The 17695-nt window shown below is 45.0% G+C and overlaps 2 protein-coding genes across 7 annotated transcripts in view; one reads left to right on the top strand and one right to left on the bottom strand.

Annotated features, from left to right (window-relative positions):
* The window catches only part of S100pbp (S100P binding protein), a 47278-nt gene extending 40241 nt beyond the window's left edge, over window positions 1-7037 (bottom strand). For 3 of the 6 annotated variants that reach the window (XR_008213888.1, XM_052718116.1, XM_052718120.1), the window contains exons 1-2: window positions 6928-7037; window positions 616-732 (exon numbers count right to left, since the gene is read on the bottom strand). The gene's annotated coding sequence lies outside the window, so the exon portion shown is untranslated. The other 3 variants (XM_052718117.1, XM_052718118.1, XM_052718119.1) reach the window with 3 other exon arrangements.
* Window positions 7038-7149: 112 nt separating this feature from the next.
* Window positions 7150-17695, top strand: part of Yars1 (tyrosyl-tRNA synthetase 1) — a 31550-nt gene continuing 21004 nt past the window's right edge. The window contains exons 1-3 of the mRNA XM_052718115.1: window positions 7150-7433; window positions 14606-14752; window positions 14893-15068. Coding sequence (XP_052574075.1) covers window positions 7269-7433; window positions 14606-14752; window positions 14893-15068 — 488 coding nt within the window. The 5' untranslated portion in view covers window positions 7150-7268. The remainder of the gene's footprint in view (window positions 7434-14605; window positions 14753-14892; window positions 15069-17695) is intronic.

Here is a 17695-nt window from a genome sequence, read left to right as displayed (position 1 = left end):
ACACTCTTTTTTTTTTTTTTTTGGGTTTTCGAGACAGGGTTTCTCTGTGTAGCTTTGCGCCTTTCCTGGAACTCACTTGGTAGTCCAGGCTGGCCTCGAACTCACAGAGATCCGCCTGGCTCTGCCTCCCAAGTGCTGGGATTAAAGGCGTGCGCCACCACCGCCCGGCCCAGAGTTTACACTCTTAAAAAAAGCAAACACATATTACTTTGCTGTTCTGGTGACTGAACCTGGAGCCTCATGCATGCAATTCCAGTTCTCCACACCGAATTACATCTCCAGACTATTTTTTACTTTTTAATTGCAGATAGTGTCTTATTAAGAGGCCCAGACTGTACCTAACTTGCTCTGTAGCACAATCCTCCTGCCTCAGCCTCCACAGAAGCTGGAATTCCAGGCCTGTGACCAACTGAAATATGTATTATTTTTTTAAATGAAATTAAATTTAAAAAAAAAAATTAGGAGAGAGGGAGGTAGACAAATGTTGCTGGGTATAGTAGTACATGCCTTTAATCCCAGCACTCAGGAGGTAAAAGCAGGTGAATGTTACAGGTCAGCCAGAGCTATACAGTGAGACCCTGTTTCAAAAAACAAAAATTAAAATGTCTTCCATACTGTGCGGAGCTGCTGGAGCAATCTCTGCCTTTGCCACGAGATCAAATGGAAAGAGGTGTCAGCTCCTGCTGGCTGTTCCTTTCAGGAGACTTGTCAAAGTGATTGACTCCCACCTTCCTGCAGGCACAAAGAAAATTAAAGGATCTTCTCATCACTTTCAACTCTGCTAATTACAAAGTCAACTGCATTATGCTTCAAGGTGTTCCATCTATTAATTTTGATCTTGATTTTTTTTTTTTTAAATACCAGCAAGCTGGATTATTTTCAGTGAAGAACACCAAAGAAAAATCTTTAGAAGAAAAAATTATGCAACTAAGAACTGGTTTAGTTCCTCCCAACAACTGGCACTTTCCTAAGACTACTGTCTGCTTTAGTGGGGTAAATAAGGCCTGGGAGTCCTAAGACCTGGCTCTGTCACTAACAAGCCCTATCCATTAAGTCACTTAGCCATCTGGATTTGTTTCCTGTAAAATGGAAAAGGGTTGGAGAAGGAGGACTAGGCCATGTCAAAGACACTACCAAATTCTAAAAATTATAACTATACCAAAAGCCAACCAACTCTCTTCCTCATTTTTAATATATATAAAATACAAAGAAAAGTTGGTGGTGGTGGTTCCAGAACTCGGGAGGTAGAGGCAAGTGGACCTCTGTGAGTTCGAGGCCAGCCTAGTCTACAGAGCAAGTCCCAGGACAGTCAGGACCATTAAACAAAGAAACCCTGTCTTGAAAAAGCAAAAACAAAAAACAAAACAAAACAAAAAACCAAAACAACAAAAAGTCAACAAAGATATAAACACAAAAATTATTGATTATTACCAACCACAGGGTCAAGCATCAACATTGTTCTATTCTTTTTCTACTTGAATGTTTACTTGTATAATTGAAACCTAGTGTGGGGGTAAGGGATATGGCTGAATAGTTTAGTGCTTACTTAGCATACATAAGGGGGCTGAGATTAGAGGCACACACCACCACACTTACTTTAAGTGATACTGGGGATCCAGAAGAAAGCTTTGCTCATACTAGGCAAGTGCTTGTTTTCTGAGAGCCTCAGATAGGTCAGGCTGGCATCCAAATCACTATGTAGTGGAGGATGATGGCCTTGAACTGATCCTCCTCCCTCCACCTCCCAAGTGCTAGGATTAAAGGAATTACCTCTACACTGGCTTCCTTTCTAGCTTTTTACATTGTGAAATTTCCTTCACTTTACTGCCCTCTCTATATCAGACCTTCACTTTCAGCTTTAATTCATGTATCCCTTCAGCAATAATTTTCTGAACTACATAGTATGTCTCTACGATTTTTAAGAAATAAATATATGATTCCTAACCTCCCAGAACATTAATTTTGCTTGGTTTTTTGGTTTGGTTTTTTGGTTTGTTTTTCAAGACAGGGTTTCTCTGTGTAGTCCTGGCTCTTCTGGAACTCAATGTGTAGACCAGGCTGACCTCAGACTCAGAGATCCACATGCCTCTGCATCCTAAGTGCTGGGATTAAAGGTATATGCACCATCATGCCTGGCAACATATAATCTTATTAGCAAGAACACCAAAAATTAAGTTCTAATATGAGATAATATAAAATGGTATAGACAATAAAGCACTAAAGAGAAAAGGGGAGAAAATACAGCATTTTATAACTAGAAAGAACCTAGTTATCTCAGAGTGATGGGCCAAGCATGGTGGTGCAAGCCTTTAATCCTAGCAGAGAAGCAGGCAAACTCTGAGTTCAAGGTCAGCCTGATCTACATAGTGAGCAAGCCAAAGCTACAGCCTCAAAACATATCCTGTATCAAAAAAAGAAAATAAATTTTTGGCCCACTGACTAAGCTATTTTATTGATTAAAATCATCTTTTTTGACAGCAGTAACAGTGCTTATTTTTAGAAAAGTGAAAGTATTGTTTTTTAAGTTTAAGAAACCTTGTGCCTTGGGCAGTGGTGGCTCACACCTTTGATCCCAAAATTTGAGAGGCAAAGACAGGTGGATCTACCTTAAAATGCATCAGAAGCTGCCCTTGATCTCCCAGGTGTCGCCCATCATCCAAAGACTCAAAAGTGACTCTTTTGAGCTTATCTCATAGTGTCCCAAAAGGCAAAAGCATCCAAACAATATTATATACATACAAACAGAGAGACAGGAATAAATTTTAACTCACACAAATCATTCTCTCTGTAAACTCTCCTGAACTTCGAAAATTCTTTTTATTATAATGTAAAACAAGTAAGTAGGCCTGGCATGGTAGTGCATGCCTTTAATCCCAGCACTTGGGAAGCAGAGATAGGATCTCTTTGAATTTGAGGCCAGCCTGGTCTACATGGAGAATTCCAGGACAGCCAGAGATACATAGAGACCCTGTCTCAAAACAAAACAAAACACAACAACAAAAACTTGTAACATAATGGACCTCCATAGTCACCACTCACCACCCAAACTACCAACCCATTGCTGATCTCTCACTCCATTCATTTCTCTCCTTTACTGGATTATTTTGAAACAAAGCTCAGGTATTACATCATTTTATTTATAAATAAGAATTCTGTATCCTAAAATATCCTGCTCAGGAACTGGAGAAGTGGCTCAATGGTTAAAAGCACTGACTGCTTTTCTAGGGGACCTGAGTACCATTCCCAGCACCCACAACTGTCTGTAACTCTGGTTCCAAGGGATCCTATATCCTCTTCTGATCTCTGCAGGCACCAGACATACATGATGCACAGACATATATACAGGTAAAAATCTATACACATAAATTAATAAAAACTTTAAACTCTTGTTCAAATTTCTAATTATCTTATTCATATTTTTCAGGCTTAAGGAAAAGCAAACCAAGCAGCATCTCAATCAGGTCTAAAACTGCAACAGGCTGATATGTCTTCTAAAGATTTCCTACCTTTTCCCCCCACTGCAATGATCTGTTAAAGAAAAGTTTCTATGAATATATACACATATCATGAAATTATAAAAATATTCACAACAATAAAAACCACCAAATTCAGGAGAGCAAGAACTTCTGGTCGTAGCATGGAAACAAGAATGGCAAGGAGACATGGATCAGACTTTGTTACTTTTTGTTTTGTTTTGTTTTTGAGACAAGGTTTCATGTAGCCCAGGCTATCCTGAAACTTGCCAAGGATGTAGCAAAGGATGACCTGAATTCCTGATTCTCCTTTCTTCCTCTGCCTCCCAAGTCCTAGAACTATGGGAACTATACCAAGAGTTTTATTTGTTTTTTAATCAGTAACAAAAAAATCCAACAAATATGGAGATGGAAAATAAACTTGGACAGTAAGTATAAACATTACTATGCTACCTTGCTTAAGTTTTTATATGTTTGGAATATGTAATTTAAAAAATATTTTTAGGGAATACCTAGCTAGCTCAGTGAGTAAAGGTACTTGCCCCCAGGCCTGGCAATCTGAACTCAATCTCCAGTACCCAGGTAAAGATGGAAGAAAAGAACTGACTAGGTTTTTTGGACCTCTACTCCCACACCATGCACATGCACAGAAACTCACACACCATACACTATAGAAATCAATTAAAAAAAAAATTGGAGCCAGGTGGTGGTGGTTCATGCCTTTAATCCCAGCACTCGGGAGACAGAGGCAGGCAGATCTCTGAGTTCAAGGCCAGCCTGGTCTACAGACCAAGTTCCAAGACAGCCAGCTGTACAGAGAAACCCTGTCTTGAACAACCAAAAAAAAAATTTTGATTTTGATCTTTTTACGTGAGACAAGGTCTTACTATGTGGTATCCCTGGTTGGCTTGGTACTCACTATGTAGACCAGGCTGGCCTTAAAATTATAGGTGGGTGTGGTGGATCTCTGTGAGTTCAATGTCAGCCTGGTCTACAGTTCTGGGCCAGCCAGGGCAACAGAGACCCTGTCGCAAAAGGAAAAAAACAAAAAACAAAAACAAAAACACAACAAAAATTAAGTTATAAAGCCAGTGTAAAAAATACACCAAATACTCCCCAAGTCTCAAATATTTTCCCCCTACAAAATAGGAAACTTCACAGTATATCAGTCTCACAAGGTTTTTAACAAGAATCAAGGAAGACGATGAACATAAGGCACTTAGTACACTACAGATACAATTAAGAAGTGGTGGCTACGGTTATTATTTCAGCCCACAATCTGCATCTCAAATGAAGAATCTGAAGCACAGGAATGGTAGGAAAAAGGCTAAACTGGTAAGAAACTTCCCCCAGATCTATTTCAGAAAGTATTCAGTATAATCTACTTAGTGAAGCATTTAACCATGTTGTCACTAAACCAGACTGGATGGATAACTGAAGTATCAGGTAAAGTCTTCAAATTAATAGCCCCCAAGTATCTTTGTATTAGAGGCACTGGGCAAAAATTCAAAGACCTCATTCATTTGAAGTCTCTGAACATCAATATAAATGAGCCCAATGTCTGTATTCCTATCACTTAGGAGGGCGAGTTCAAGGCTACCTGAGGCTCCATTTCCAATTCCAAACCAGTAAGGGCTACACACAAGAACTGTGGGGAGGGGCAGTGTTTGAGATAAGGTCAATTTGAATCTTCAAGGGAGGAAACCCTTCAATAAAACTGAAGTTCTGGCAAGGCATGGTGGTACACACCCTTAATCTCAGCATTTGGAAGACAGAGGCAGGCGGATCTCTGAGTTCCAGGCTAGCCAGAGGTACATAGGGAGACCCTGTCTCTAGGTCCCACAATTACTTCTCTCCCATGCTACCATCACCGGCACTTGGCACTTGCCTGGTAAATCCTTTAAATATGGAGGCTTCTCTATTTTTAAGGGAAGAATATTTTCCTATTTCCAAATTCTCTCAATTCTTCTGCTCCACATCTCTGTGTGACCCTATTCTGTCCTTCCACGTCTCTCACCTGTCCACCCCCTTCTTCACACTTTAGTGTACCACCCCCTCTCTGTTCTCTAACCTCCTGGTTGCAACCTCAGAAACTGGTTCCCTACCTATTTTTATCTTACCTCAAAAAACCTATTGCCTTAGAGCACAAAGCCTCATTCTATTTAGGACAGTAAAACTCCAGTGCCAGAGGTATATACTACACATCCTCTTTCAAGGTTCTAAAACCAAAACCATCACCAAACTGGGTCTGATATGCAGGGCCAAAAGCAAGGATCATTTTGCAAAGGAGGGGACTTCTCACTGGCCCTTCAAGTTCCAATCTCTCCGAAACACAATGCATGTGAAGCACACAGCACACACACAGGAAAGCTTTATCACTAAAATGGACCCAATTAAAAAAACAAAAACAAAGTGAACTGAAATTATCAGAAAGAATTGTGCAACTCCCTCTGTGGTAACTGCAAACACTGTAAAAATGGCAAGACAACTCCTTTGGAAATCTCTGCTTTAGGTTAACAACTCCCGGGAGTAGGGTGCCAAGAGTCCCACATCGGCCCAGGCAGCAGGATTTTTCTGAACTGAAGCAACAGGTTTCTTTTTATAAAAATGGTCTGTTAAAGCTTGGGGCCCCTAACAACCACGGAAAAAAAAAAAAAAAAAAAACACAGAAATGAGAGCAGCCAGTGAACTGCGTCCTCTCTTGGTGGCCCTCTTCCGGGCTCATCCTGAGATGTCTGGAGCGTTCCCTAAGGCCGGCCCTGGATGACACAGAGCAAGGGTGGCCCAGGGATGCCTTTCCAAGGATCCCGCCTGGCCTCCCCTGGAGGGACGCTGCCCCCCGCGCCCAGGGCCTTTGCACTTCCCTCCTCCCACTTGTGCGAGCGAGTACTCGCCTCCCCGCGGAGGGCGGGAGAAGCGCGGGTTTTCCCCGCGCCCCTCCCCCCCGGGGGCGACCCAGGTCCCCGGCGCCTCGGGCGGGCGGTGCACCCAACCTCCGGGGACAGACGCCCACAGCCACACCTCAGCGGGCGGCGGCCCGCGGTCGCCGGGAGTGGGGTCGTCCGCTCCCGCCCCGACGCGCCGCGGGGAGCCCGCCACCCTCGGCTCTCCCTAGCAACACCCACCGCGGCGCGAGCACCGGGCCAGCCGGGCCCTTCCCCCACTGGCAGGGCCGGCCGGCGACCTGGCTCGCGGCCCGAGGACCTGACAGCAATCTCCCTCATCGGGACGGGGGGCGTCACTCGCCCACGGATGTGGAGGTGGGGGACAGGGACCACCTCCCCGCCCGCCATCACCTCAGGAGCGAGAACCAGCCCTTCCCTCAGCGAGACGAGGGCCTCCCTACTCCTCGCGGGGGCAGACGATGTTCGCGGCCCCGTGGAGAAGCAACAGGCGACCCCGGCCCTCCGCCCCGACGACGAAAGCCGACCCTTACGTCCCTCCCGCTTTTCACCTCCGGAAGCCGGGCCAAAGCCTGGGCGAACGGCTGCACCTCACTCCGCCCCCTGCGCCATTTTATCGCCCCCTTCTCGACCTCCCCCACCCCGAGGCAGCAAGGCCAACACCAGGGGGGAGGGCAAGCACACAGTGATTGGCAGGAAACCGCCCCGCCCCTGAGAGGGTTGCGTCCCCGGGCAGCCTGCCCAACCCCGCCTTCCGCCCCGCCTACCCTGCCTGATGGCTCCGCCCCTTCCTGTTTCATCGATCCGTTCGACACTCTGCTGCTCCTGACTGCGTGCTACTCCAGGGCGGAAGAGAATCTAGGCCTAGCAAGCGGAGCTACGAGCTCAGCTGATGCAACCTGAAGGGACTAGCGTGACAGTTCCCGGCACGCGGCGACGGCGGCGAACGAGGAAAGGGCGCGGGTGCCGGCTGAGCGCGGGAAGCGGAGAAAGCGGAGCCATGGGGGATGCTCCTAGCCCTGAAGAGAAGCTGCACCTTATCACCCGGAACCTGCAGGTCGGGCCTTGGGGTTAGAATGCGCCGTTGGGTCCTGGGCACTCTTAAGTCCAGTGATCCCGAGCCCAACCCTGGGTCCTAAGTGTGTAGGGCCTCGGTCTCCGCGCCCGGGCGGTTCTAAGGCCATCTCTACCAGTCAGCCGATCAGTAAGTTAGTCAGGCAGCCCATTCCCAGGGTGCAGAAGAAACCACAGCGGACTCACCTTTTGTGTGCACCTATCTTGTGCTGTAGCCATTCTGGAGCTAAGAACCCCATTCCACCCGTCCTATGATAAGCCTGCCGGCACAGTGCTAGTCTCTAGGGAGTCAGGGCCGTATCCTCCCAGGGCTCTTGTGGAGAGAACTAGAAATTTAGAACGACTCAGAACTCAAAACACTAAAGGTAAAGCCGGTACTGAAAGTTCCTGAGACTGGAGTTCTGAATAGAAATGCGGGAGGGTGGGCTGAAGAGATGGCTCAGAGGTTAAAAGCTCTTGCAGAGGACCCGGGTTTGGTTCCCAGCACCTGTGTCAGGCAGCTCAACACGGCCTGAAGCTTCAGAGGATCTGACATCCTCTTCTAGCCTCCATGGATACATACACCCTTAAGAAATAGAGAAGGCTTACTCTGAGGAAGTGTCCTCCACACTGCGCCCAACATGTGCATCTTCCCTGCCCTGCCTAGGTGCTGCTTTTGTTGTCAGCAGCTACAAGTGTAGGGGCTAACCAGAAAAATCCCGAGAAGCAATTTCAGGCAGAGGGAAGACCCAAGGGGAGCAAGAAAATTGTGCTTCAGAGAGAAGGCTGGGGGTGCAGCTCACTTGGTAGAGCAACTCTGAGGGTCTGGACTCAGTCTTCGGGGCCCTCACATTCCCTTGCTCCAAGAAGACTGATTTATCTGGAGTGAAGCAAGCAACGCGCCGTTCAGACAGACCCTTGCCCGCAGAACTGTCTCCATCCTTGCTCTTAAGACCCTTGCCTCTCATGTTCCTCCACAGCACTTATCACTGTTGTTTGACTTGTTCGTTTAGGAGAGGCAGGTGGGAGCCAAGTCATGAGGGCCCTGTAAATTCTTTTACAAGCCAGATAAAGACTGGATTAGACTTACGCTAAGGGCAGTTGCACCACCAAAGCGTCTTTCTGACCTTTATTTTTTTTTTTAAGCTGTAATGCACTGTTCCTGGGTGTGGTGGTACATGCTACCTGTAATTTCAGCACCTGAGAGGCAGAGACAGGGGGATCACTTCAACCTGGAGGCCAGCCTAGTTTACATAGCTAGCTGGGGCTGCATTCGGAGATGCTGTCTCTAAGAACATTCACCCCTTTAAAGGGTACAATTTAGTCAATTTTTCTATACACACAAGGTCGGGGTTCGAGAACACTTTTATTTCCCCCAGAAGATGTGAACCAGCCTGAGCGTGGTGGCACATGCCTGTAATCCCAGCACTTAGGAGGTGGAAGCAAGATCAGGAATTTCAGGTCAGCTTGGGCTCCGTGAGACCCTGTCTCAAAGAAAAAGAAAAACTTGTACCATTAGCTATCACTACCATTACCCACCCCTGCCCCCCAGCCCTAAGGAAGTAATATCGACTTTCTGTCTCTAAGTATATACCTCTCCTGGGCAGTTCCAATGACTAGAATAATATAACACGTGCCCATTGGTATCTGCTTCGTTCACAGACTAGTGTTGTACAGACACATCTGTGTTTTTGTTCCTAGTGGATTTTCATTCCTCGTATTTTCTTTTTCAGCCCCTTACCTTTTTGCCTCCTGTTTTTCTGCCCCTAGCTCCTCCCCTTTCCCATCCTCCCCCTTTTCCTTCAAGCCTTCTCACTTGCCTGCCACTCATTCTCTGCTCTAGCTCCCCTCCTTTCCCAACACAGCCTCTCCCACCCTCTTCTTCCCTTCCACATTCTCTCCGCTCCCCAGGTCTCCCATGTCCCTTTCCTCATCTCACTGGCTTATTCTGACCTTTGGTCTCTTCCAGGAAACTGCTTCCCTTGTGGGAAAGGGCTCTGGTATGTAGGAGAGAGTTAGGAGGGGGAAATAGAAACCCAGAGCCAAAGAAACCCTGAAGGCAGAGAGTGAGAGCAAACAGTGCCCAGACATTTACAGAAACCGAAACATGGACACGGAGACAAGAAGCAGATGCCTCTGCTCTTTATTTATTGTGCTTTGGCTTTTGAGACAAAGTAAATCTTATTTGAAAAAGAAAATGGGGGGCTGGAGAGATGGTTCCATGGTTAAGAACACTTGCCATTCTTGCAGAGAACCCAAGTTCAATTCCCAACACCTACACCAGGTGTCCTGCAACCACCTAAAACTCCAGTTCCAAGGGATCTGATGCCTCTGGCTTCTATAGGCACCTGTACTCATATACAGACACCCATACACAGATACACATAATTAAAAATAGAGTAAGTCTTTAAAAAGAAAAGGAAGGGCTGGAGAGATGGCTCAGAGGTTAAGAGCACCGACTGCTCTTCCAGAGGTCCTGAGTTCAATTCTCAGCACCCACATGGTGGCTCACAACCATCTGTAATGAGATCTGGCACCGCTTCTGTATACACAATAAATAAATAAATCTTTAAAAAAAAAAATCTCCTTTCTTGGCCGGGCGGTGGTGGCACACGCCTTTAATCCCAGCACTCGGGAGGAAGAGGCAGGTGGATCTCTGTGAGTTCGAGGCCAGCCTGGTCTACAAAGTAAGTTCCAGGAAAGGCTCAAAACTACACAGAGAAACCCTGTCTCGAAAAACCAAAAAAAAAAGGAAAGGAAAGGAGAGAAAAGGAAATGATACCTACTCCCAGCTATCAAGGCTCAGGTCGGACATCTGGGACCTGGGAGCCCCTTGTCTCCTCTCACTTGAGCCAGGTTAACAGTAATTGGGTCTGATCTACCTTCAGAGTAGACCCACACACACAGTCTGCCTTCCTCACTCCTTTTCTGAGGCTAATACTCCACTCTATGCACATACCACATTGTATTTATCCATTCATTAACTGGTGGACATTGGAATTATTTTACTCACAACTTGTTGGTCTTTTTTTTTTTTTTTTTTTTTTGAGACAGAGCTTACATCAATGGTAGAATTGAGGAATTAAAGAATGATACTTCCTCTTAGAATAGTTTAGAACAAAAGAAAAGCCAAAATTTGAACTCTCTATTTCTCTCCCTGTGTCTTCTATCTGTCTGTAATTTGTGGTCTGTGGCTTGTCTGTTGTCTGGTTGTGTGTATCTGTTGTCTGGTTCCTGTTGCTTGTCTCTAACAAAGGGTTTGCTCTGAATTCACTGACCAATGCAGAAATATGGCATAGGAAGGGAATGAGGGACACTTTTCTACAGAGATCTTTAGCAGAGTTCTACAGAGGAAGAAGTTATTTCATTGACGCAGAACAGCACTCAGAACCTCACCCAGGTGGTGGCTGATTTCAGTAAATGGCACACACACATACATGCACACACACACACACACACACACACACACACACACACACACACACATTCTGAGTCAGGACATGGGAAAGTATATAACTTTTTTTTTTTTTAAGATTTATTTATCAATTATGTATACAATGTTCTGCCTGCGTGTACGCCTGCAGGCCAGAAGAGGGCACCAGATCTCATTACAGATGGTTGTGAGCCACCATGTGGTTGCTGGGAATTGAACTCAGGACCTCTGGAAGAGCAGCCAGTGCCCTTAACTGTTGAGCCATCTCTCCAGCCCCCAGAAAGTATATAACTTAAGAGTAAAACAGCTCTGCATTTAGCACGGGTTGTAAAAGCTGACTGCATGGGGAATTAAAGGCAAGCAAGGTTGGTTGCATTGCTCTCTTAAAGGCAGGTTGCATAGACTGAGTACACAGTAGGACAGCAGATTGAGTACACAATAGGATAGCAGACTTAATGCACAGCCTTCAGTGGTCTCAAGGCATATTAACTCTGCAGCTAGGTCTGGGGAAAGTCCTTTGAAAGCAGGAGGTATTTTCAGAAACAGATATTACCACATGGTCTCTACGTAGTTCAAGGTACCTGGCTTCACTTGAAACTTACTTTGGGGTGCTAAACAGGCAGCTCAGCAATTAAGAGCGTGTACTGCTCTTGCATAGGACCTAAGTTCAGTTCCCAGCACTCACATCAGGTAGCTTATAACTGCCTGTAACTCCAGCCCCAAGGAAGCTGAATGGGCTTCAAAGGCACTTGTACACACCAACAGACATCTATACATACATATAACTTAAAGTCATAAATCATTGAAAACGGCCGGGCGGTGGTGGCGCACGCCTTTAATCCCAGCACTCGGGAGGCAGAGGCAGGTGGATCTCTGTGAGTTCGAGGCCAGCCTGGTCTACAAAGTGAGTTCCAGGAAAGGCGCAAAGCTACACAGAGAAACCCTGTCTCGAAAAACCAAAAAAAAACAAAAAAAAACAAAAAAAAAAACAAAATAAATCATTGAAAACAATGAAGCTGATGCTCATTTACCATTTCCCAAATACTAGGAATGATTGAATTAATAATTGTACTAAATCTTTGTTTTTCTAACTTTTGGATTTTGAGATAGTTTCTTATATAATCCAGGATGGCCTTCAGGCATTACAGATGTGTGCCTTACCATCCCACCTGGTTTTATTCAGTGCTGAGGATCAAACCCAGTGTTTTCTTCACATCAGGCAAACACTCTACTACCTGAGCCATATCTCCAACTATGTTTAAAACTTACAGAAGCCATACAGTGATTATACTGTAATGCTTTGAAGCAACCAAAGGGAGTAATTTAGGTGGAATGTGAAATTAGGAACTAGACAAGATGTGTAGCTGTGTTGATAAAGTGTTTGCCTAGTGGGCTGGAGAGATGGCTCAGAAGTTAAGAGCACTGGCTGCTCTTCCAGAGGTCCTGAGTTCAATTCCCAGCACCTACATGGTGGCTCACAACCATCGATAATGAGATCTGGTATGCAGGCACACATGCAGACAGAACACTGAATACATAATAAATAAATTATATATATATATATATATATATATATATATATATATATATATATATATAATTTTTTTTTTTTAAAGTGCTTGCCTAGTGTGACAAGCAGGGCCGGTGGGCTGTGAGGCACTCAGTAATTGGGATGTCCACATGAGATTTGCCTTTCAGATATGCTTGATGTATTCACATAAACATTTCCTTACAATGCCATGCTGTTACAAAGATTACAATAGTTTCATGCACACAGACCTGTCACCCTCAAGGACAGTAGGGCAGGAAATGCTGAGGCTTCTACTGGAGCTCCTGTGAGGGTACATTAGGAGCAAGCTTGATCTGAGTCCTTCAGCTGTGGCAAGCTGGGAGGATGGCACTGTTGAAAGTTCCATAAGGTCCTTTACAGCGTCAGCCATCAGCTAGGCTGACAGTCGGGCAGGTGTGAAGTCATCAATAATGCCAGAAACTCAGTGGTCCCTGGAGACAGAGTCACAGAGTCACAGTGGCCAGTCTCAAAGCTACCTTGCCTACGGTGATCAGCATAGGTGTCTTGGGAACATGGTGGTATAATCTGGGGGTCCACTGTCTGGTTTCAGGATTTTTGTTGTTGTTGTTGTTAAGATTTATTTATTTATATATGTATGTATGTGGGTGAGTGTTTTATCTGCATGTACGTCTGCACGCCAGAAGAGGACATTGGCTCTCATGGGACTACAGTTACTGACAGTTGTGAGCCTCTATGTGGGAACAGAACGCAGGACCTCTGGAAGAGCAGCCAGTACTCAGAACCACTGAGCCGTCTCTCCAGCCCCTATTTTCAGTTCTTAAACTCTTTGGGTGTGTCAGCGCATGGCTTTATCAGGCTCACCATTTTAACATACTATTTTTCTATTAACAGTCAGAACTTTATGTTCACATTGTTTGTAAATATTTTTCTCCTTTTACAGCAACATCCTTTAAGTCAAAACATGTTATATTCATTTTGTCAAAACAAATTCTCAGTTTAAAACAATATGACATGTTTTCAACATAGTTTCCAGGTTACACAAAAACAGTTTCACTCACCGTAGCATACACAAAGGCCTAGGTTTGATGCCTGACTAGGTATGGCATGGCAGCACACACCTGGAATCTCTGCACTCAGGAGGCAGAGGCAGGAGGATCAGAAGTTTGAGGCTAGCCTAGGTTACATGATACCTTGACTCAAAACAAAAGAGAATGTAGGATCAGAGAATTGCTGCTATCTAATGATTGAAAGAGCAGTATCAAAGACATCTGAGCAGAAAGAGAGGTGGGAAACTGGAGAACAAGGAAGCCAGAGGAAGCACGTGTTTCCAGGAGGAGGAGGACTAAACAGTGTCCATTGCAGTTAGCTGCCTCAGTGTCATCTGTGAACCTCAAACGAGTGTGGAGTGCAGGGGGTGTGGCACACGGGAGGCAGAGGCAGGACGATGGAGCTCACTGAAATGATACTTAAGCAAATGAGAGCGGAAGAGATGGCTAAATTAAGACAGTGGCTCCAGGGTCTGATGAATGATTCAGCAGTTAAAAACACTGGCTGCTCTTCCTGAGAACCTGGGTTTGGCTTTGGTTCCTGGCTCCTTTTCTTGTTTGGTTTTGCTTTTCAAGACAGGGTTTATCTGTGTAGCTCTAGCTATACTAGAACTCACTCTGTAGACCAGGCTGGCCTCAAACTCACAGAGATCTGCCTGTCTCTGCCTCCCAAGTGCTGGGATTAAAAGTGTGTCACCACTGCCAGCCTGATTCCTAGCTCCTAGATGGAGGCTTACAACCATCTGTAATTCTAGTCCCAGGGGATCTGACACCCTGCAGGCCTTCTGGGTCATTGCACACGCGTGGTGCACAGACATACCTGCAGGCAAAACACCCATATACATGAAACTTAAAAGAAAAGCACAATGCTTCTTGGGGTGATTACAGAAGGAAGGAGGTAAGAGGCACCTGAGGGTCGGGAGGGGAAAGAGGGAGAGATTTGTGCCTTCATACCCTAGCGTCAACGTCATTTCCTGGAAGAGGCACAGCAGCCACAGGAATGGCTTAGGTTGACAGTCAGCACTGAGAACATGTTTTGACTCCAGTGACATTGCCTGCAGGCTCTGAGCCTGAACCCTGAACCAGTGACACAGGCTTTGTTTGCCAGATAGAGGATGAGGAAGGTGGGGATCAGCATTAAACCAGCTCTTCTGCTTCCGCAACAGGAGGTTCTGGGGGAAGAGAAGCTGAAGGAGATACTGAAGGAGCGGGAACTTAAAATTTACTGGGGCACGGCCACCACAGGGAAGCCACATGTGGCTTACTTTGTGCCCATGTCCAAGATTGCTGACTTCTTGAAGGCAGGATGTGAGGTAAGAACCCATGCTATGAACCAAGCAGTTGTAATTGGTAAATGACCAAAAGAGATACTTAACAAGGCTGGGGACGGGAAGTGGATGGAAGGTGCTGTGGCAGATTTACATTTTGGTGGCCTCTTAATGTTTCTGTCAAGGTAACGATTCTGTTCGCGGACCTTCATGCTTACCTGGACAACATGAAAGCTCCCTGGGAACTTCTAGAACTTCGAACCAGTTTCTATGAGAATGTGATCAAGGCAATGCTGGAGAGCATTGGTGTACCCTTGGAGAAGCTCCGGTTTATCAAAGGCACTGACTACCAGCTCAGCAAGTAAGCACTCAATGGCTCCTTGGAGACCTGGCGTTCCTCGATAATTACAGGGCTGGGAGTCCAGGCACTCTTTACATTGGGGTTGGAAGCTACTTGATACTACCTGTTAAGAACCATTAAACAGTTTATGCCTTTTGTTGGTTTAATTCACCCATCAAAAATGTACCGGCTTGGAAACGCCTAGGTTCTACCCTGTTTGCTACAGATATAAATGTAAACCTAACCCTAACCAAGCCTCAGCCTTGGAGCCCATAGCCTGTGGGAAGGGATGGGAAACATCCAGCCTCCTTTCTCTTTCGGCCTCAGCAAATAATGATGAAAGAAATGTGAGAGGAGGTTGTCATGCTTCTTCCAACAGTGTTTGTTTGTTTGTTTGTTTGTTTGTTTGTTTGAGACAGGGTTTCTCTGTAGGTTTGGATCCTTTTCTAGAACTCACTCCGTAGACCAGGCTGGCCTCAAACTCAAAGAGGTCCACCTGCCTCTGCCTCCTGAGTGCTGGGATTAAAGGCATGTGCCACTACCACCTAGCTTCTTCCAACAGTTTTTATTGTGATGTTGCATGGAGATGCTATACCATCTTATGTCAGGGACAGATTTGGGCATTTGTGGCTCTCGTTAGAGGTGGGGCATCCTGAGATACCAAGGGGTGTCTATACCTTAAAATAACTGCTAAGTCATGGACACACCATTGCTTGTGAGGGTCAATTTGAAAGATGTTAAAGCATATGCTCTTAGGATGTGTGGAATAGTGTCTTAGAAGTGGAGCACAGATGACTGCTTGACCCTGGGAGAGTTAGAATCTCAGAGTAGGTGCAGTGAGACAAAGTACACCAAACACAAACCACAGGGAAAGACTGAAAAGTGGAGGCTTTCTAAGGCTGGCGTTGGTGCACACCTGTAATCTCAGTGCTCAGGAAGCAGACGCAGGTAGACCTCTGTGAGTTTAAGATCAGCCTGGTCTACAGAGCAAGTTCCAAGTCAGCCAGAGCTACTTAGTGAGACCCAGCCTCAAAAATAAATAAATAAATAAATAAAATGAAAGGTATAAACTATGAAATAAATAATCAAAACTCTGAGATTCAAAGAATGGTGGTGGAGCGTATACTTGCTGTTCATGAAGTCCTGTGTGGAATTCCCAGCAGCCCCCCACAGCAAATTAAGGCCTCTTCCACTACATCAAAAGTCAAATGAAAAAAATAGCAAGCCACAAGCTGGAGTGTAATTCTGTGGTAAAGTGAATACTTTGCACACATACATTCTTGGTTTCAAACACACACACAAATGCAACCCACAAATGGCCAAAATCCCTATGACATATACAATTGGCCAAAGATTAATATCCAATATTTCAAAAATTATATAACCACTGGATGGTGGTGGCACACGCCTTTAATCCCAGTGCTCGGGAGGCAGAGCTAGGCAGATCTGTGGTCTACAGAGCGAGATCCAGGACAGCTCCAAAACTACACAGTGAAACCCTATCTTGGGGGAAAAAAAGAATTACAGAATCAGGGAGGCATAGTGGTATATGCCTTTAATCCCAGCACTTAGGAAGCAGACACAAGCAAATCTCCATGAGTTCAAGATTAGTCTGATCTACATAGTTCTAGGCCAACCAGGGATACCTATTGAAAAATCCTGCCTCAAAAAATAAATAAAAATTACAGTCAATTATTTTAATTAACCTCATCCAGTTAAAAAAAAAAGATTCAATTGAGTTTTTCTTAGAATTCTCAAGTGACTAGTAATCGTATGGAAAAAAAATGGAGATTAAAATCATAGTGAAAAATCACAGTGTAGTCAATAAGTGGGAAAAAATTTTAAGAGCCAAAACAGATAATAAAATTTACAAAAATCTGGCTGAAGAGATGGCTCAGCAGTTAAGAGCACTGGCTACTTTTCCGAGGACCTGGGTTCAATTCCCAGCACCCACATGACAGCTCATAACTGTCCATAACTCCAGTTCCAGGGGATCTAACACCCTCACACAGACATACATGCAGGCAAAACACCAATGCACATAAAATAAAAGTAAACAAAAGAAAAATTTTTAATTGACAAAAATCACTTTGGGAAATGATTTGGCATTATCCACTGCAATTTGAGATGCAGATCCCCTCTGATCCTGGGAATCAGGCCACATAGAGGGAAATGTGCCTGTGTATACCAGTGTAGACACATGTTTACAGGACACTGCTTCCAGGCACAAATGCAAAGCTGAGAAGCAGCAATAGGCTCAAGATAAGGTTCCTCTAAAGAGGACAGAAGTGGTAGAATTAGGCGAGGGCACTGGGAACTGCAGAGGTTTTCTTCAATTTTGCATGATAGGTGCTGTTCTTTGTGTTATTACTCTGTTCTTTTTTAGATTTATTTATTTTATGTATATGAGTGTTTTGTCTGTATGCATATATTCACACCCCTTGTATGCCTGTGCCCACAGAAGTCAGAAGAGGACGTCAGTGCCCCTGGAACTGGACTTATGTATGGTTGTGAGCTACCGTGTGGGTGCTGGGAACCAAACCCATGTCCTTTGCAAGAACAAGTGCTCTTAACCACTGAGCCACTTCTCCAGCCCTTACATATACCATATACTTAAAACTTCTTTTTGGGTTTTCAAGACAGGGTTT

This window comes from Peromyscus californicus, unplaced genomic scaffold, assembly GCF_007827085.1.
Source record: "Peromyscus californicus insignis strain IS unplaced genomic scaffold, ASM782708v3 Scaffold_5__1_contigs__length_169319896, whole genome shotgun sequence".
In the NCBI taxonomy this organism is placed as follows: Eukaryota; Metazoa; Chordata; class Mammalia; order Rodentia; family Cricetidae; genus Peromyscus; species Peromyscus californicus.
Note: the sequence above shows the minus strand (reverse complement) of the source record. Positions and strands in the feature narration are given on the sequence as shown.